At 36.2% G+C, this 20987-nt stretch overlaps 1 protein-coding gene across 1 annotated transcript; it reads right to left on the bottom strand.

The window, feature by feature from the left end:
- Window positions 1–16718: 16718 nt before the first annotated feature.
- Window positions 16719–17654, bottom strand: LOC101676819 (olfactory receptor 4F21-like). Its single transcript, XM_004782101.2, has one exon. It carries the CDS (start codon window positions 17652–17654, stop codon window positions 16719–16721), a length of 936 nt encoding a protein of 311 aa, XP_004782158.1.
- Window positions 17655–20987: the final 3333 nt, after the last annotated feature.

Below are 20987 nucleotides of genomic sequence, written 5' to 3'. Positions count from 1 at the left end.
TTTGGCTATTTGGGTTTTTGTATTTCCATACAAATTTTAGGATTGTTCATTTTAGTTCTGTAAAGAATGCTGTTGGTATGTCGAAAGACTTTGCATTGAGTGTCTAGATTGATTTGGGTAGTATTGACATTTTAACAATATTTATTCTTCAATCTATGAGGATGGGATGTCTTCCCATTTTTTTTTTTTTTTTGGTGTCATCTTCAATTTCTTTCATCAGTGTTATATAGTTTTCAGAGTTCAGGTCTTTCATCTCTTTAATTAGGTTTATTCCTAGGTGTCTTATTATTTATGGTTCAATTGTAAATGGATTGTTTTCTTAATTTCTCTTTCTGTTGTTTCATTATTGGTGTATAGAAGTGCAACAGATACCTGCATATTGATTTTGTATCCTGGACCTTTTTTGAATTCATCAGTTCTGGCAGGTTTTTTGGTAGAGTCTTTGGGCTTTCTATATATAGTATTATGTCATCACAAATGGTGAAAGTTTGGCTTCTTCCTTACTGAATCAGATGCATTTTATTTCTTCTCGTTGTCTGATTGCTTTGGCTGGGATTTCTAGTACCATCTTGATTAAAAGTGATGAGAGTAGACATAATTGTCTTTTTCCTGACCTTAGGGGAAGAACTCTCAGTTTTGACCATTGAGTTTGAGGTTAGCTATGGGTTTTTCATTTATGGTCTTTACTATGTTGAACTATATTCCCTCTAATCCTACTTTTTTGAGGGCTTTTATCTTGAATGGATATTGTACTTTGTCAAATGCTTTTTATGCATCTATTGAAGTGATCATATGGTTTTTATCTTTCCTTTTGTTGATGTATCATATCATGGTGGTTGATTTGTGAATATTAAACCATACTTATATGAGAATGGAAATGGGAATAATCCTGGGAATAATTTCACTTAATTGTGGCAAATGGTGTTTTTTTTAAAAATTAACATATAATGTATTATTAACCCCACGGTACATGTCTGTGAATTACCAGGTTTACACACTTCACAGCACTCACCATAGCACATACCCTCCCCAATGTCCATAATCCCACCACCCTTTCCCTCCCCCTCCCCCCCAGCAACCCTCAGTTTATTTTGTGAGATTAAGAGTCTCTTATGGTTTGTCTCCCTCCTGATCCCATCTGGTTTTATTTAATCCTTTCCTACCCCCCAAACCCCCCATGTTACATCTCCTCTTCCTCATATCAGGGAGATCATATGATAGTTGTCTTTCTCCAATTGACTTATTCTGCTAAGCATAATACCTTCTAGTTCCATCCACGTCTTTGCAAATGGCACAATTTCATTTCTTTTGATAGCTGCATAGTATTTAATTGTATATAGATACCAGATCTTCTTTACTATTCATCTGTTGATGGACATCTAGGTTCTTTCCATAGTTTGGCTATTGTGGACATTGCTGCTATAAACATTCAGGTGCACTTGCCCCTTTGGATCATTACATTTGTATCTTTAGGGTAAATACCCAGTAGTGCAAATACTGGGTCATAGAGTAGCTCTATTTTCAACTTTTTGAGAAACCTCCATGCTGTTTTCCAGAGTGCTTGTACCAGCTTGCATTCCCAGTAACAGTGTAGGAGGGTTCCCCTTTCTCCACATCCTCGCCAGCATCTGTCATTTCCTGACTTGTAATTTTAGCCATTCTGACAGGTGTGAGGTGGTATCTCATTGTGGTTTTGATTTGTATTTCCCTGATATTGAGTGATGTGGAGCACTTTTCCATGTGTCTGTTGGCCATCTGGATGTCTTTGAAGAAATGTCTGTTCATGGCCTCTGCACATTTCTCGATTGGATTATTTGTTCTTTGGGTGTTGAGTTTGAAAAATCCTTTATTGATTTTGGATGCTAGCCCTTTATCTGATATGTCATTTGCATATATATTCTCCTATTCTGTCAATTGTCTTTTGGTTTTGTTAACTGTTTCCTTTGCTGTGCAAAAGCTTTTGATCTTGATGAAATCCCAATAGTTCATTTTTGCCCTTGCTTCCCTTGCCTTTGGTGATGTTCCTAGGAAGAAGTTGCTGCAGCTGAGGTCGAAGAGGTTGCTGCCTGTGTTATCCTCAAGGATTTTGATGGATTTCTTTCTCACATTGAGGTCCTTCATCCATTTGGAGTCTATTTTCATGTGTGGCATAAGGAAATGGTCTGGTTTCATTTTTTTGCATGTGGCTGTCTAATTTTCCCAACACCATATGTTGAAGAGACTGTCTTTTCTCCATTGGACATTCTTTCCTGCTTTGTTGAAGATTAGTGGACTATAGAGTTGAGGGTCTATTTCTGGGCTCTCTATTCTGTTCCATTGATCAATATATATGTTTTTGTGCCAGTACCATACTGTCTTAATGATGACAGCTTTGTAATAGAGCTTAAAGTCTGGAATTCTCATGTCACCAACCTTGGCTCTCTTTTTCAACATTCCCCTGGCTATTTGAGGTACTTCCTGGTTCCATACAAATTTTAGGATCATTTGTTCCATTTCTTTGAAAAAAAAAAAAAAGGATGGTATTTTGATAGGGATTGCTTTGAATGTGTAGATTGCTGTAGGTAGCATAAACATTTTCACAATATTTGTTCTTCCAATCCAGGAGCATGGGACATTTTTCCATTTCTTTGTGTCTTCCTCAATTTCTTACATGAGTACATTATAGTTTTTGGAGCTTAGATTCTTTGCCTCTTTGGTTATGTTTATTCTTAGGTATCTTATGGTTTTGGGTGCAATTGTAAATGGGATTGACTCCTTAATTTCTTTTTCTTCTCTCTTGTTGCTGGAGTATAGAAATGCAACCGTTTTCTGTGCATTGATTTTATGTCCTGACACTTTACTGAATTCCTGTACAAGTTCTAGCAGTTTTGGAGTGGAGTCTTTTGGGTTTTCCACATATAGTATCATAATATCTGCAAAGAGTGATACTTTGACTTCTTCCTTGCCAATTTGGATGCCTTTAATTTCTTTTTGTTTTCTGATTGATGAGGCTAGGACTTCTAGCACTATGATGAATAGCAGTGGTGATAATGGGCATCCATGCCATATTCCTGACCTTAGTGGAAAAGCTTTCAGTGTTTCTACATTAAGAATGATATTTGTGGGGGCACCTGGGTGGCTCAGTGGGTTAAAGCCTCTGCCTTCGGCTCAGGTCGTGATCCCAGGGTCCTGGGATTGAGCCCCATATCAGGTTCTCTGCTCAGCGGGGAGCCTGCTTTCTCCTCTTTCTCTGCCTGCCTCTCTGTCTACTTGTGATCTCTGTCAAATAAATAATTAAAATCTTTAAAAAAAAAGAATGATATTTGTGGTGGGTTTTTCATAGATGGCTTTGTTAATATTGAGGTATGTACCCTCTATGCCTACACTTTGAAGAGTTTTGATCAGGAAAGGATGCTGTACTTTGTGAAATGATTTTTCAGCATCTATTGAGAGTATCCTATGGTTCTTGTTCTTTCTTTTATTAATGTATTTTATCACATTGATTGATTTGCAGATGTTCAACCAAACTTTCAGCCCTGGAATAAATCCCACTTGGTCATGGTGAAAATCCTTTAAATGTACTGTTGGATCCTATTGGCTAGTATTTTGGTGAGAATTTTCACATCGGTGTTCATCAAGGATATTGATCTGTAATTCTTTTTTTTTAGATCCTTTGATGGTATTTGGATCAAGGTGATGCTGTCTGCTTAAAATGAGTTTGGAAGTCTTCCTTTCATTTCTATTTTGTGTAACAGTTTCAGGAGAAAAGGAATTAATTCTTCTTTAAATGTTTGGTAGAATTCCCCTGGGAAGCCGTCTGGCCCTGGGCTCTTGTTTGTTGGGAGATTTTTGATGACTGTTTCAATCTCCTTACTGGTTATGTGTCTGTTCAGGTTTTCTATTTCTTCCTGGTTCAGTTTTAGTAGTTTATATGTCTCCAGGAATGCATCCATTTCTTCCAGATTGTCCAGTTTGCTGACATATAGTTGCTCATAATAGGTTCTTGTAATTGTTTGTATTTCTTTGGTGTTTGTTGTGATCTCTCCTCTTTCATTCTTGATTTTATTTATTTGGGTCCTTTCCCTTTTATTTTTGATAAGTCTGGTCAGGGTTTTATCAATCTTATTAATTCTTTCAAAGAACTAGCTCCTAGTTTCTTTGATTTGTTCTATTGGTTTTTTTGTTTGTTTGTTTTGGTTTGATTTGGGTTTTTTGGTCTCTATTTCATTGATTTCTGCTCTGATCCTTATTTCTCTTCTTCTGGTGGCTTTAGGCTTTTTTTGTTTTTCTTTCTCCAGCTCCTTTATATGGAGAGTTAGGTTGTGTATTTGAGACCTTTCTTGTTTTTAGAGAAAAGCTTGTACCACTATATATTTTCCTCTCAGGACTGCCTTTGCTGTTTCCCACAGATTTTGAACTGTTGTGTTTTCATTATCATTTGTTTCCATGAATTTTTTCAATTTTCCTTTAATTTCCTGGTTGACCCATTCATTTTTTAGAAGGATGTTGTTTAGTTTCCATGTATTTGGATTCTTTCCAAATTTCCTCTTGTGTTCTAGCTTCAGAACATTGTGGTCTGAAAATTTGCAGGGATCCCACTCTTTTGATACCAGTTGAGACCTGATTTATAACCCAGGATGTGATCTATTCTGGAGAATGATCCATGTGCACTAGAGAAGAATGTGTATTCTGATGCTTTGGGATGGAATGTTCTGAATATATCTGTGATGTCCATCTGGTCCAGTGTGTCATTTAAGGCCTTTATTTCCTTGTTGATCTTTTGCTTGGATGATCTGTCCATTTCAGTGAGGGGAGTGTTAAAATCCCCTACTGTTATTGTCAATGTGTTTCTGTGATTTCGCTCTTAATTCGTTTATATAGTTTCTGCTCCCATGTTAGGGGCATAGATATTTAAAATTGTTAGATCTTCTTGTTGGACAGACCCTTTTAGTATGATATAGTGTCCTTCCTCCCTCATCTCTTATTATAGTCTTTGGCTTAAAATCTAATTGATCTGATATAAGGATTGCCACCCCAGCTTTCTTTTGATGTCTATTAGCATGGTAAATTGTTTTCCACCCCCTTACTTTAAATCTGGAGGTGTCTTCGGGTCTAAAATGAGTTTCTTGTAGGCAGGATATTGATGAATTTTGTTTTTTTATCCATTCTGATACCCTGTGTCTTTTGATTGGGACATTTAGCCCATTTACATTCAGGGTAACTATTGAGAGATACGAATTTAGTGCCATTATATTGCCTGTAAGGTGACTGTTACTGTATATTGTCTCTGTTCCTTTCTGATCTACTACTTTTTGGCTCTCTCTTTCCTTAGAGGACCCTTTTCAATATTTCCTATAGAGCTGGTTTGGTGTTTGCAAATTCTTTCAGTTTTTGTTTGTCCTGAAAGCTTTTTCTCTCTCCTTCTATTTCAATGGTAGCCTAAGTGGATATAGTATTCTTGGCTGTATGTTTTTCTTGTTTAGTGCTCTGAATATATCATGCCAGTTATTTCTGGCCTGCCAGGTCTCTGTGGATAAGTCTGCTGCCAATCTCATATTTTTACCATTGTATGTTACAGACTTCTTTTCCCAGGCTGCTTTCAGGATTTTCTCTTTGTCGCTAAGACTTGTAAATTTTACCATTAGGTGATGGGGGTGTGGACCTATTCTTATTGATTTTGAGGGGGGTTCTCTGCAGCTCTTGGATTTTGATGCTTTTTCCCTTTGCCATATTAAGGAAATTCTCTCCGATAATTCTCTCCAGTATACCTTCTGCTCCCCTCTCTCTTTCTTCTTCTTCTGGATTCCCAATTATTCTAATGTTGTTTCATCTTATAAATAATGTCACTAGAATGACATTAGAATGACATTATTTAGAATGTCATTCTAAATAATGTCACTTATCTCTCGAATTCTCCCCTCGTGGTCCAGTAGCTATTTTTCCCTCTTTTGCTCAGCTTCTTTATTCTCTGTTATTTGATCTTCTATACCGCTAATTCTTTCTTCTGCCTCATTTATTCTAGCAGTGAGGGCCTCCATTTTTTATTGTACCTCATTAATAATTTTTTCTTTTTTTATTTAAGATTTTTTTTTTAATTTATTTAGTCAGAGAGAGAGAGCGAGAGCGAGCACAGGCAGACAGAGTGGCAGGCAGAGTCAGAGGGAGAAGCAGGCTCCCCGTGGAGCAAGAAGCCCGATGTGGGACTCCATCCCAGGACGCCGGGATCATGACCTGAGCCGAAGGCAGCTGCTTAACCAACTGAGCCACCCATGCATCCCTCATTAATAATTTTTTCATTTCAACTTAGTTAGATTTTAGTTCTTTTATTTCTCCAGAACGGGATTTTATTTCTCCAGAAAGGGATTCTCTAATATTTTCCATGTCTTTTTCAAGCCCAGCTAGCACATTGAGTATTGTCATTCTGAACTCTAGATCTGACATATTACCAATGTCCTTATTGATTAGGTCACTGGACTTCAGTACTGCCTCTTGTTCTTTTTTTTTGTAGTGAGTTTTTCTGTTTTGTCATTTTATCCAGATAAGAATATATGAAGGAGTGAATAAAATACTAAAAAGGTGGTAAAGACCCCAGTAAAATGTGCTTTAACCAAATTGGTTAAACCAAATTGAGGAGACCCCAAATTGGGGGGGGAAGAAAGGAGGAAAAAAGAAGTTCAGAAAAATAAATTAAAAAGAGAAAAAAAATAAAGAAAAAATATAGAAAAGAAAAAATATATATATCAGTATATTATAGTGGTGAATAGATCAGTTTCACCCACTTAATATTGGGAGTATTTTGGTCTCTTAGAAGATACTACCTCCCAAAATTTTAAAGAACGAAAAACATATATAAGGGTAAACATGAAGGGATGGAATATGTCTATAAACATGAAAAAATAATTTCTTTTTTTCTAAAAAGTAATTGATAAGATAAGTTATTTGGGAGAATAAAGAAAAAAAAAAGTAGAGAGAATTTGCTCAGGCTGGAGACTAGAACAAAGCCCCATGTTAGATTTAGGCTATATTTTTATCTATTAAAGGAAGTTGTATCCCAAATTTTTTTAGAAGAAAAAAACCCTATGTGTATACAAAAAGTAAATTTAGATACAATGAAGGATAAAATGTGACTATAATAATGAAAACTCAAAAAAGATTTTTTTGAAAGGTATTGTTAAGATAAACTAGTTAAAAAGTGTTAAACGAGGAAAGGGTAAAAGTTAAATAGCAGAAGAAAAAAATAAAATTATAAAAAGTTAATTAACTTTGCAAGACAAAAAAATCATGGGGACAAAGCCAGGAATTCCATGCTTTACTTCTCCTCTTCTGGAATTCTGCTGTTCTTGGTAAGTGAACTTGGTCATGGCTGGATTTCTTGCTGATCTTCTTGGGGAGGGGCCTGTTGTAATGATTCTCAAGTGTCTTTGCCCGAGACAGAATTGCACTGCCCTTACCAGGGTCCAGGCTAAGTAATTTGCTCGGGTTTGCTTTTGGGAGCTTCTGTTCCCTGAACACTTTCTGTAGAGTTCCAGAGAACAGTAATGAAAATGGCGGCCTCCCAATCTCTGGCCTGGAGGAGCTGAGAGCTTGGGGCTCCACTCCTCAGTGTACCCTCGGAGAAAAGTGCTCAATCCCTTTCGTTTCCCTGGCCTCCGGCTGCGCTCCTAGCTCACCCAACCTGTGACCCAGCATCTCCCTCTCTGACACAAAGCCCTTCCTGGAGTCTCCAAACTCCACAGATCCCTGTGCTCTTCTAGGCGAGTCTCCCTGGGTCCTGTGGGGTCCCTGCTTGCAGAGCAGTGACCTGTGCCACTGATCACAATAAGGTAACCCCAAGTTGAGAGCTCACTCCTCAGCTCCGTCTCTGTAACTGGCTTCCCTGCTCTAATACCTGTGAGCTCTGCAACATTCAGACACCCTGATCCTTCTGTGACCCCATGGGACCTGAGACCATGCTGTCCCCACATGGGCTTCACCCCGGTTTAGCCTCTGAAGCGGTGTCCCTCAGTGGAGCAGACTTTTAAAAGTTCTGATTTTGTGCTCCGTTGTTCCACTGCTTCCTGGAAGCCGGCCCCTCCCACTGCAGTTTATCTTCCTATTGATTTGGATTCACTTTGCTATTCTACCTTTCAGAAAGTGGTTGATTTTCTGTTTCTACAATTGCTGCTCTTCTTGTCTTTGATCTCCTGTTGGATTTGTAGGTGTTTGGAATAGTTTGATAAGCTACCTAGCTGATATCCTGCTACCTGATGTCATCTCAGCCTGCTACTTCTCCACCATCTTGATTCCTCCCCCTGGCAAATTTTTTTTTTTAATGTATTTTTGCATTCAGTTTGCTATATTTTGTTGAGGATTTTTTGATCTATTATTCATCAGAGATATTTGCCTTTAATTCTCTTTTTTGTGTGATGTCTTTATCTAGTTTTGGTATCAGGTTCCTGCTGGTCTCATAGAATGAATATGGAAGTTCCCTTTCTTTTCTTTCTTTCTTTCTTTTTTTTTTTTTTTTTTTTTTTAATAGTTTGAGCAGAATAGGTATTAACTCTTCTTTAAATCTGTGGTAGAATTTGCCTGTGAAGCCATCTGGTCCTCCAACTTGTTTGTTGGGAGATTTTGATTACTGATTCAAAACTCAACCTCTGTCTCTCTCTTTTCTTAAATATTTCAATATTTTATTTAAATTCTAGTTAGACGAGATCGGACACGTTCTGGGTGGTATGGCTAGTTAGTTAACATATTATGTAATATTAGTTTCAGGAGTAGAGTTTACTCATCACTTAAATATAACATGCAGTGAGTGCTCTTCACAACAAGTGCCCTTTTTAATATCTGTCACCCATTTATCCTATTCTCCTGCCTACCTCTCCTCCAGCAACCCATAGTTTGTTCTCTGTAGTTAATAGTCTCTTATGGTTTGCCTCCCTCCCTTTTATTTTCCTTTCTTTTTTTTCTTTCCCCTATGTTCCTGCGTTTTGTTTCTTAAATTTCACGTATAATGAAATAGTATAGTATTTGTCTTTCTTTGACTGACTTAATTCACTTAACATAACACTCTCTAGTTTCATCCATGTCATTGCAAATAGCAACATTTCATTTTTGTTGGTGGCTTAATAATATAAATATATAATATTTTTAACTAAATTATGGAAAGCCAAATTATGGAATAGTTAAATTATGGAAAGAGCTCAAATGTCCATCTACTGATCTTATCTATTTGTCAGTCAATAGATATTTGGGCTCTTTCTATAATTGGCTATTGTTGGTAATGTTGCTAGAAATATGAGGGTGCATGCACCCCTTCATGATTACTGATTCGGTATCTTTGCTGATAGTCAGTCCATTATTTTTTTTTTATTTATTCCTGCTTCAATTTTGGTAAGGTATATTCTAGGAATTTATCCATTTCTTGCAGGTTGTTCAATTTGTTGGCATATAATTTTTTTATAATCCTTTTATTACAATTGTTTGTATTTCTATAGTAGGTTGTTATTAGCTTTTCACTTGTAATTTTGTTACTTAAGTCCTTAGGTTATAATTTCATATTTTTCATGCTTCTTGAGATAGGCCTGTATTGCTGTTAACTTTCCTCTTAGAATTGCTTCTGCTGCACCTCAAGGTTTTAGATTGTCGTATTTTCATTTTCATTTGTTCCCATATACTTTTTGGTTTCTTCATTGCTTTCTTGGTTGACCTGTTCATTGTTTAGTAACATGTTATTTAACCTTCATGTATTTATGATTTTCCAGATTTTATTTATTTATTTTTTGGGGGGTGGTTGATTTCTAGTTTCCTAGTATTGTGGTGAAAAGAAGTACATGGTATCACTTTGATCATTTTGAGTTTGTTGAAGCTTGTTTTGTGGGCTAATATGTGACCTGTTCTAGAGAATGTTCTGTGTACTGTTGAAAGAATTTGTTTTCTGCTGCTTTAGAATGGAATGTTTGAAATATATCTGTTAAATCCATCTGGTCCTGTGTGTCATTTAATGCCACTGTTTCCTTGTTGATTTTCTGTTTGGATGACCTATTTATCAATGTAAATGGAGTGTTAAAGTCCCCTAGTATTATTGTATTATTATTGATTAGTTCCTTTATGTTTGTTATAACTATTTTATATATTTGTGTCCTCCCATGTTGGGTGCATACATGTTTAGAATTACTATTTCTTCCTTTTGAATGCCCCCTTTATTAATATATAGTGTCCTCTTTTGTCTCTTTTACAGTTGTTTAAATCAGTTTTGTCCAATATAAGTGTTTGTACTCTGGCTTTCTTTTGATGTCCATTTGCAAGATACATGTTTCTCTGACTCCTGACTCTCAATCTTGGTCATCTTTATAGATGAAATGAGTCTCTTATAATTAGTATATTCTTGGGTCTTGTTTTGATCACTCTGTCAACCTATGTCTTTTGATTGGAGCATATAGTCCATTTATATTTGACATAATTAATGATTAGATATTTATTTATAGCCATTTTGTTACTTGTTTTGTGGTTGTTTTTGTAGTTTTCCTCTGATTTTATTTTCTTTTTAAGATTTTATTTATTTATTTGACAGACAGAGATCACAAGTAGGCAGAGAGGCAGACAAAGAAAGAGAGAGGGAGAAGCAGGCTCCCTGCTGAGTAGAGAGCCTGATGTGGTGCTCGATCCCAAGACCCTGAGATCATGACCTGAGCTGAAGACAGAGGCTTTAACCCACTGAGCCACCCAGGAACCCCTGATCCTTTCTTTTCTTGCTTTCTGTAATGATTTTCTAGTTGTCTATACTTGGATTCCTTTTTTTATTTAAGCTTAAAAAAAAATCTGTTAGTGCTTTTTGATTTGTGGTTACCATTAGGTTTGTTTATGACATCTTCTGCATATAGCAGTCTATATTAAGTTGATAGTTGCTTAAGTTTGAACCTATTCTTTACTCCTCTCTCTCTCACCATTTAGGTATATCATGTCATATTTTATTTGGTGAATCCCTTGACTAATTTATATATATATATATATATATAATATAGTAAAAATAAGTATATATATACTTATTTTTACCATTCCTTACTTTTTGTACTTTCAATTATGGTCTTTCCTTTTCATTCAAAGAGTCCCCATTGATATTTTTTATAGGGATGTTTTAGTGGTCATGAACTCCTATAGTTTGTTTGTTTTTTGTTTTTGTTTGTTTGTTTGTTTTTGGTCTGAGATCTTTTTTTAAAGATTTATTTATTTTAGAGAGCTGGGAGGGGCAGAGGGAGAGGGAGAGAAAGAGAGGGAGAATCTCAAGCAGGTCTCTATTGAGTACAGAGCCTGATATAGAGTCTGATTCTGTGACCTTGACATCACAGCCTGAGTCAAAACTGAGAATCAGACACTCAACTGAGTGAGCCACCCAGGAATCCCTGTCTGAGGAACTCTATTTCTCCTTCTATTCTGTATGAGAGCCTTGCTAGAAAGAAGATTCTTATCTGCAGGTTTTTTTCTTTAGCCTTTTGAATATATTATCCCTCCTTTTATGCCTGCCAAGTTTCTGGTGAGAAATCAGCTGATAACCTTATTGGAGGACCCTTATATGTAACTGTATTTTTTTTTCCTGCTTTAAATTTTCTTTGTCACTTTTTGCTGTATTGATTACTATGTGTCTTTGTGTGGATTTTCTTGGTTTGATTTTGTTGAGGCTTCTCTGCCTCTTGGATCTGCAGATTAGAGAACATTGCATTTATTATTTCTTCAAATATATTTTCTTCCTCCCCCTTTCTCTATTTTCTCCCTTTGGGACCCCTATAATGGAAATGTTATTATGCTTTATGGAGTCACTATGTTCCTGAAGACCATTCTTGTATTGCATAATTCTTTTTTTCTCTCATTTGTTCAGTTTGATTATTTTCCATTACTCTGTTCTAGTTCATTAATTCATTCCTTCTCTTCTTGCAGTCTGCTATTTATTCTATCAAGTGCATTTTAAATTTCATTTATTTATTTAATGTGTCCTTCATCTATGATTGGTTTATTTTTACTTTTTACTTTTTTTGGTGCAAAAGGGCGGTTTTATTGAAGCACACGGATAGGACATTGTGGGCTGAATTGCACTGGGGTTGTGAGGAGCAATTGATTATATGCTACAGGGTGGGGGAGGTAAAGAAAAAGGGAGGTTTTCAAAAGAACTTTCCTATGCTAAAGAGGATCTACAAGATATGGGAGGCCTTGCCAGTGTCACGTTAAGGTTGTTTTTCTCTCTGGCAACCTGGAAGAATGTTACACGTATCCCACCTAGAAATAGGGATTGGGGGAAGTTGAAGGGTGTCAGCTTATGCTTTGTCCTCAGCTAACCTTCTGCTCCCTCATCATTTCCCCCCTGAGCAATTTTCATCCTTACATCTTTAAGGTTGTTGAAGGCAGAAGGTCCCATCTTCTGTAATTTCTTCTTGCTAAATAGGGGCATAGAGATGTCCCTATCTGAAGGTCAATATTGGTCAGTTGGGGATCATAAAAGGGAGTTACGAAAGGGAGAGGCAGTTTTCATATATGAACCTCCTTGACTGGAAAAGATTATCTGTCAGTTGGAAGTTATGGCAGTGAAGGAGTCTTGGCACTAGGCAGGGAGACACCAGAAGTGACAATAAAATAAGGTTAATATTATAATGAGAAAGAGAAGTCTGAATAAAAGACCTTTGATAGTTGACCTTTGATAATTGATCTTTGATAATTTTCCTCCAGTCCAGGAGTTTAAAGCAATAACTAAAGGAAAGAGAGATTATTTAAAATGCTAATTTGAATATTCATGTCAGTTAAAAACCTGGAAATATTTTTGTGGTAATCTGGAAAATATATATAACATTATGTTTTTATGATACATTTTCTATTAAGGATCTCACCAATGTCCTCCACTCTCTTTTCCAGTTCATTGAGTACCTTTATGATCATTACCTTAAATTCTCTATCAGGCATGTTAATTATATATGTTTCACTTAAGTCTCCTGTGGTAATTTTGTCCTCTTCCATTTATGACTCTTTCCTTTGACTCCTCATTTTGTCTATTACTTTGTGTCTGTTTCTCTGTGTTAGGGAAGTCACCTACAAATCTTGCTCTTGAAAGTAGTGGGTTTGACTTGCATTTTTAACTAGATAGGGCTGGTCCTACTCAGAGTGGACACAAAGCTTGTGAAGAGACTGGCTGGTAGTGGGGTTTCGGAGGGTGCTATGGTGCTGCAAGCTGTGTGTGCTGTTCTTCCTCAGGAAGAACATTTCCACGGGAAATGCATAGCTGCTATGGAGACTGTGCCAGCCAGGCTATTTTGCAAAACATATACAGGCTGGGGGAATCATTTTAACAAGGTGTGGACATTCTCTGCAGGAGCTGGTGATGTGCGGTGCTGGCAAGGTTTGTGTATATCTTCTGGGGGAGGAGATCTGCAGCACCCATACTGTGGCATGCCTGGCTTGAGGGCTGGGGGTAGTGTAAGCAAGTTAGGTAGTGAATGCTGGAGCAGTGCTGATTCTTGCACATGGTTGTGTGTTTATGATGAGGGGTGGGTAAGGGAAATGATTCCTGCTATTACCTTTATTCCTAGAGAAGTCCCTCAGATAATTATGAGATTAGTAACTAATTCTTTCTTCCATAAGCTGCAGGCACCTTCAAACTGTTGCTTCCAAGTTGTATGTCTGTGAGCTGTTGGCTATGCTATCTCTTCAAGGTCAGGGGCTCCGATTCCTATCACCCTCTAGGCTCTCTCAGAGCTGAGCCTGCTGATTAAAAAAAAAAAAAAAAAAATTGTATTTAAGTTCAATTTAAAAGTGTATTATTAGTTTCAAAGGTAAAGTTCCGTAATTCATCAGTTGCATACAACACTCAGTGCTCATTACTTTAAGTGCCGTCCTTAATGTCCATCACCCACTTATTTCATCCCCCCACCCGCCTTCCTTCCAGCAACCCTCAGTTTGTTCCCTATAGTTAAGAGTCTCTTATGTTTTGCCTCTCTCTCTGTTTTTCTCTTGTTTTACTTTTCCTTCCCTTTCCCTATGTTCATCTGTTCTGTTTCTTAAATTCTACAAATGAGTAAAATCATATGGTATTTGTCTTTCTCTGACTGACTTACTTCACTTGGCATAATACACTCTAATTCCCTCCATGTCACTGAGCCTGCTGATTTTTAAAGTTCCAGGCTTTAAGTTCCACTAGTGGGAGCATTCATGAAATTTAGCCCTTCTGATTTTCAAAGCCATATGCTATTGGGATTTCTCTTTTTTTTTGCAGGCTCCCTGGTATACTAATCTGCTTCTTGCCCCTCTCTACACACATGGCTCCTTTCCTCTTGTGGCCAAATGTAGGATTTAGGTTTCCACTGAGTCTTCATCCTTCCTAACCTCTTCAATATAGACTCTCTCTACCTTCATTTGTGGAGTACATTCAACTAGTCTTTGAGTCCTTTTCTGGGTTATTTGCCCTTATGTAAGTGTTATCTAGTTATATCCATGAGATAAAATAAATTTAGCTTCCTCCTACTCTATCATCTTCCCCAGAAGTTATTAGCAAAATTTTTCAGAAGCATTGTGTTTTCTTCTGGAAGATACAACTATACAAATTCACTATTTTATCTCAAGGCTCTATCAACTCTCCAGTTTTCTATTCCATAGGACATTTTCCAGGTCCATTACAGTGATGATATAATGCTATCAGACCTGGTGAGAAAGAAGTGGCAAAATTCTAGATACTTTTGTAAGTCACATATATACCAGAGAGTAGGGAATATATTTCCCCCAAATTCATGGACTTATCCCTTCAAGATAATTTTTAGGAGGCCAGTGGTTGAGGGTAGATGCAGTAGTGTTTGAATTTTCTGAGACACATATGGATATTATGTGGAGAATTTGTTAGCTCCTGTAAGTGAATCTTAGTGTAGAACTTTATGATTTAGAACAGTGCTCTTCCATCCTCTGCAGCTTTCTTATAATAACAAAACATTTCCGTAACACTAATTTGAAGATATATATGCAGCTCTATATTTATTACAACATTAGTTATAATAACCAAGATATGGAAGCAACCCATATCCATCAATAGATGAATGGATAAAGACACACACACACACACACACACACACGAATATTAGCCATAAAAAAGAATGAAATGTTGCCATTTGCAATAATATGGATGGACCTAGAAAGTATAGTGCTAAATGAAATAAGTCAGACATAGAAAGAAAAACATGATTTCATTCATATGTGGAATTTAAGAAATAAAATAAAGGAAAAAAGAGAGAGAAACAAAAAACCATATAACAAACTGATGGTCACTAGAGGGGAGGTGGATGGGTGTATGGGTGAAATAAATAAAGGGGAATAAGATAGTTACAAAATAAATAAATCACAGAGATGATAGGTAGAGCATCTAGAATCTAGTCAACAAGATGGTAATAACATTTCTTGGCGACAGATTGTAGCTAACACAGTGGTGAGAACTGAGTAATGCATAGAGATGTTGAATAATGTTGAATACACCTTAAACTAATAAAACACTATATATTAGTTATACTTCAATAAAGGAATTTAAAACTGAAAAGGAAAGGAAGGAATGAAGAAGAGGGAAGGAAAGAAAAAGAAAAGAAACAAATAAAGGAAAAAAAAAAAAACATTTCTGGCTAGTTGCTAGAACTTAGTAGAGACCAAACACTTGAAGTTAGCACATAACATCAAATATGTAAGTATGAAATGAATGAAAATCCACAATGACTTTTAAAATAGTGATTCTCAACCCAGGATTATTTTATCCAGCTACTGCTTTAAAAATCTATAGCAGGATAGGGGCAACTGAGTGGCTCAGTCATTAGGTTTCTCCCTTCGGCTCAGGTCATGATCCCAGGGTCCTGGGATTGAGACTTACATCGGACTAAACCTGCTTCTCCCTCTCCCACTCCTCCTGCTTGTGCTTCCTCTCTCACTGCGTCTCTCTTTCTGTCAAATAAAAAAATAAATAAAGGTGGAATATACATTGGCATTTATTGTTTCCAAACAAGGAGATGGTTCTTAACTGCCAACATCCGAAATTCTACCTACCAGCTTCCTTTAACACACAGTATTCTCTGTGGAAAAGCTGAGACATATGAGGTGTTAATGCACTCTATGAAAATGAAAACAAACAAACAAACAAACAAACAAACCCCCAGCTTCCTTTACCTTCAGTTAGGACAATTCTAAGCCACAGTTTATAGAGTCTCCTACTGGGCCATGAGAGGCTTAAATCTCAGTTACATTTATCAACATAAGCATCTTTCATGTCTTAGTCTCAATTCCCACATCCTTAATGATGTTTCCAAAAATCAGCTTTCAAATAAACTACTGGTGATCAATTTTTGTCTTTGGATCTTCTGAGGGAGTACAACCTGAGTAACTAGACAGAGTTACTAGTCCTTCATATATTTGATATAATGATGCCTGACACTCTCCAAAGCAAGTTTGCAGTTTATTTGCAAACCTATAGGAAGTAGAAGAGGAGTAATTATATCCTTTTATTATCAAATTATCATAATTTCAGTTATAAATGTTATTTAGTAAATAGTGATGCTGTCTGCTACAACCATCCATATTGTAGTAGATTCACAATTTCCATGGTAGCAAAGGTAATGAGTATCTACAGGAGTAGATATCTATTCAATGAGGTAGATGTTCTATCTAGATCTGGATGTGTTAAGTTTCAGAAACCTAAGTGAAAATATTCGATAGCTAATGGATATATATTTTTAGAGCTCCAAAACCAGATTTATTCAGCAAAATTTGACATAATACTCGTGTTTGCTCAATCTTTTTATGGCTACCTTGATGTCTTTGTTCCGTAATGTATAGATGGCAGGATTCAAGACAGGGGTAATAGCAAAGTCAACAATGAACAGGTATTTGTCAATTGATGATGTGGGGAAAGGCCAGACATAGAGAAACATGCATGGAGTGAAAAAAAGAACCACCACAGTGATGTGAGCTGACAGAGTGACAAATGCTTTGGATAAGTCTCCTGAAGAACGTTTCCAGACAGTGACCAAAATGAAGATGTAGGAAAGAATTAGCAAGAAGAAGGTGCCCATAGTCATGAAACCACTGTTGGCAGCAATAATAAACTCAAACCTGTCTCCATCTGTGCATGCAAGTTTTATGATCCTGGGAAAGTCACAGTAAAAGCTGTCTACTTCATTAGGACCACAAAAGGGCAAGTTTATAATGAAAGCAAACTGAGACATAGCATGGATCACCCCAGTTACCCAGCCAGCAATTACAAATGAAACACATATTTTAGGATTCATGATGTTCAGGTAGTGAAGAGGCTTACAGATTGCTGTGTACCTGTCAAATGCCATGGCTATGAGTAGCACCATCTCCACTCCTCCCATGATGTGGATAAAACATATCTGTGTCATGCAGCTTTGGAAAGAAATAATCTTATATTCATTTAAAAGGTCCTTAATCATCTTTGGGACTGTAGTAGAGGAAAGCCCTACATCAATGAGTGACAGGTTGGCCAGCAAGAAGTACATAGGAGAATGTAGGTGAGAATCAAAAATTACCAAAAAGAAAATGAAGAGATTTCCCAGGATGATCCCTAAATAAATGAAGGAAAAAATCAACATGAGAAAAACTTTAGTTTCCCAAGAACTAGAGAGTCCCAGCAACATAAACTCAGAAACCACAGAATCATTTAATTCTTCCATTGACTTGGGCAGACAAGCTGATTTCAGATCACCTGAGGATAGAAAATGAAAAAGAGTGAGAATCAATAATACAAATGTAGGTTCTCTGTAGTGCCTGGGTGACTCAGTCAAAGTGTCTGACTCTTGATTTCGGGTTAGGTCATGATGTCAGGGTTGTAAGATCAAGCCCCACATCAGACTCCATGCTCAGTGTAGAGCCCCTCTGCCCCTCTCCTTCCCTCTTTAGAAAACAAAACAGAAATCAAATGCAGTTTTCCTACTTATGCTGGTAGTTTGTTGTATGGTTCATATTCTAGAGTTAGAAATCATTTAATTGATAAGAAAAAATACACAGAAAATAGATTTACTATAATGATCAGGGAGTGATTATATAAAAATAGAAAAAAAATTTGAGTACTTTAGATAGAGATTAATTTGGGGTATTTCCCTTCTTAGTCCATTATCAGGCATTTTTTTTTCTTTTACTGATTTCAAGACATTTTCCCTGACCACTTTATTAGGTATTCTTACAACTGAATAATTTCTAACATTTCTGTAACTTTCACATTAATGCTCACACACTAACTTGCATATTTTTGTCAGCTGGATATTTTATTTCACTGGTCAAATAGACAGTTTTAGGCTGAAATTGTTTAATAAATTTCACCTTGCTTTACCTCATCTGTGGGTTTTGTTTTTGTTTTTTGTTTTTTGGTTTTTTTTTGGTACAATTTATCATGCATGTCTGATATTCAGATTGAAATTATTCATAATGCTTTATTCAAGACACACTGTCATGATAGATGCATAGATCTCTATATCAAAATACTGAAGAGAATAAATACCTGTTAGTAAGAAAATGTTTATTAAGCAAAGATAATATCAATAGATAACACACATTTATTACTTCTTTCAAGCCACTGTGCTAAGCACATTATCTGCACTAAGCACATTTTAACTTTATAAAATTCCATAAGATAGTAACTGTTTTATTAGATTCATTGTATCAGAAGAGGGATTGATTTCCAAAAGGATCAATTGTCGGAGCCAGAATTTGTATCTACAGGTATAGGACATCAGAATTCCGGATCTTAAACATGGCACTATGATCTTCAAGGACAGCCCCTTCATATGTATCCTGGGTCTTATAAAAGAACCATCAATTAATTTTCTTCCTCTTTAAATTTTCCTTGACTTATAACAGGTATAAAATTACTATTATCACCTATTATTAGCATAATGAACTTTCTTTTTAAGAAATTAAATCTCTGTATCTTGTGTCCCATTCCAGTTTTTTCTCTCTCCAACTCTTCATTGGTAAGCTGGTCCACACTTTTTGTTCATTCATAAGCTAAAAATGGTGTCCACAGATTTCTTTTTTGTTAGAAAGAAGCTTTAGATTCCAGATACCTCATGTAATAATCACTTTTCAGTCATTATTTACCTTGATCTTTCTGCAGGTTTTTATAGTTTATTATGCCATTGTTTCTGTAACCCCTTCTGCCTTTGGCTTCCCGTCTTCTTTAAAGCCATTCCCCTTCCCACTTCTTGCCAGAGAAATTCTGTTTGTTCAGGTAGTGAGCTGAAATCACTTCAGTTGGGAGGGAGTAACCCTTGAAAGTATATTATATGATTTTTCTAACCTAGTTACTATAATTACATTTTTCTTGGTCCTGGATTGGTGTAAGATGGGTCACACGGCCCATGACTGTTCAGTGAATTGTAAATCAATATCGTCTGTGAAGGGTTTTCTTCCCCAAATAAAATGATGTATCTTCATGTGCAGATGGATTTTCCTGGTCCATTTTTCTTGCATTTGATGCTAATGTTATGCCTAAAGGTGAAGAAACCATAAAATTCTAAAGCTCAATACTAAAAGTAATAGTGAAAAATTCGAAAGTTATCTGGGCCCCAAGCTGCATGTAGAATCACTTAACCAAAGCCACAAATGATCTCTCCCCTTCTGCTTTTTAGTACCTACATGTTCATTTCTCTATCTGTAGATTTACCACTGGACTTGAGAGCAATATATTTAAAGCTGTATGCGATTCACACAAATTCAAGTCTGGCCTCCACCTTCAAGTTAACATATCAAACTGAACTCATTGTATTCCACTCCATTATTTTAATAAATATTACCATTTTCCCAGATGCCCAATATAAACATCTGTATGGGACTTTTGTTTGTATTACCCTTTCCACCTCTAGTTGCATGACTTTTACTGTCAAATATTTCTTAATTTCTCTCCTCTTCATTTCTCATGTCATATTATTCTGCTTCTAGTCCATATATTTTCCCATCTTGACAATTGAAAAGTGTACTCAATGATCTTTCATCTCCATTCTTCCCCAAGTCCAGCCCATTCTGTAGTTTGATTTGGGATATTATCTATCAAAAGTCAAAAAGAATCATGTGGCTTTCCTACTTAAAGTAGGAAAGTTTATCTGTCCTAGTTTATCTGTCAAGAGAAAATTCTTGAAATCCCACAGCATATCTCCTACTACTTTGAAAAGAGAGAAGTAATATTTGGTTTCAGAAGATATTTCCATGAAAATTATAGGGAATTAATGCCCTAAACAGTAACTGGATAAGTTTCAAAATTGATTCCTGATTAAAAAAAAAAAAAAAACCCTGAGTAAATTAGGAAAGATTTCTATTTTTAACATGATTCTAATAGAATTTTTAAACTAATAGTTAAAGTCTGATTACAGATGAAATATCAAAATCAGTAATATAAAGAAGGAAGCCTACAGCACTGTTTCAATCACATTACATAGTCAGAATGATTAAATCAAATAATACCAAAGCGAAGGTAGCAAAATATATTTATTCACAAATCACTCAATTATCTACCTCAGAAACTTGAGACAAATGTTCAGAAATATTAAATTTAATAAGATCATTTTAATAAATGTAGTGTCAGTAATAACTTGTTAAATATAAGAGAAACTTCATTTATAAGTGAACCAAATGTGCACTATATGCATTCCACTGAAAAATCATAAATTTTTCTGAAATATTTGAAACCTTATATGATATAGGAAAGGAAACTATGCAAATGGAGGGAAGAAAACACCAAGTAATAAAAATATCAATTCTCACTGACCAATCGGTGCAGTGAAAATCTTTCAGAATATTAAAAAGTGACTCAAATGTCCATTTTAAAGCTCATAAAATTTTGCAAAAGAAGTGAAATGGAGGGTGGCTCAGTGGATTAAAGCCTCTGCCTTTGGCTCGGGTCATGATCCCAGGGTCCTGGGATCAAGCCTCACATCGGGCTCTCTGCTCAGCGGGGAGCCTGCTCCCCCACCCCACACACCTGCCTCTCTGCCTACTGTGATCTCTGTCAAATA

Source organism: Mustela putorius, unplaced genomic scaffold (genome assembly GCF_011764305.1).
Source record: "Mustela putorius furo isolate JIRA1106 unplaced genomic scaffold, ASM1176430v1.1 tig00003896_pilon_pilon_pilon, whole genome shotgun sequence".
NCBI classification, from domain to species: domain Eukaryota; kingdom Metazoa; phylum Chordata; class Mammalia; order Carnivora; family Mustelidae; genus Mustela; species Mustela putorius.
Note: the sequence above shows the minus strand (reverse complement) of the source record. Positions and strands in the feature narration are given on the sequence as shown.

Bases quoted from the DNA above. Each gene is read 5' to 3' on its own strand.
- LOC101676819 (XM_004782101.2), bottom strand. From the start codon at position 17,654: ATGGAAGAATTAAATGATTCTGTGGTTTCTGAGTTTATGTTGCTGGGA.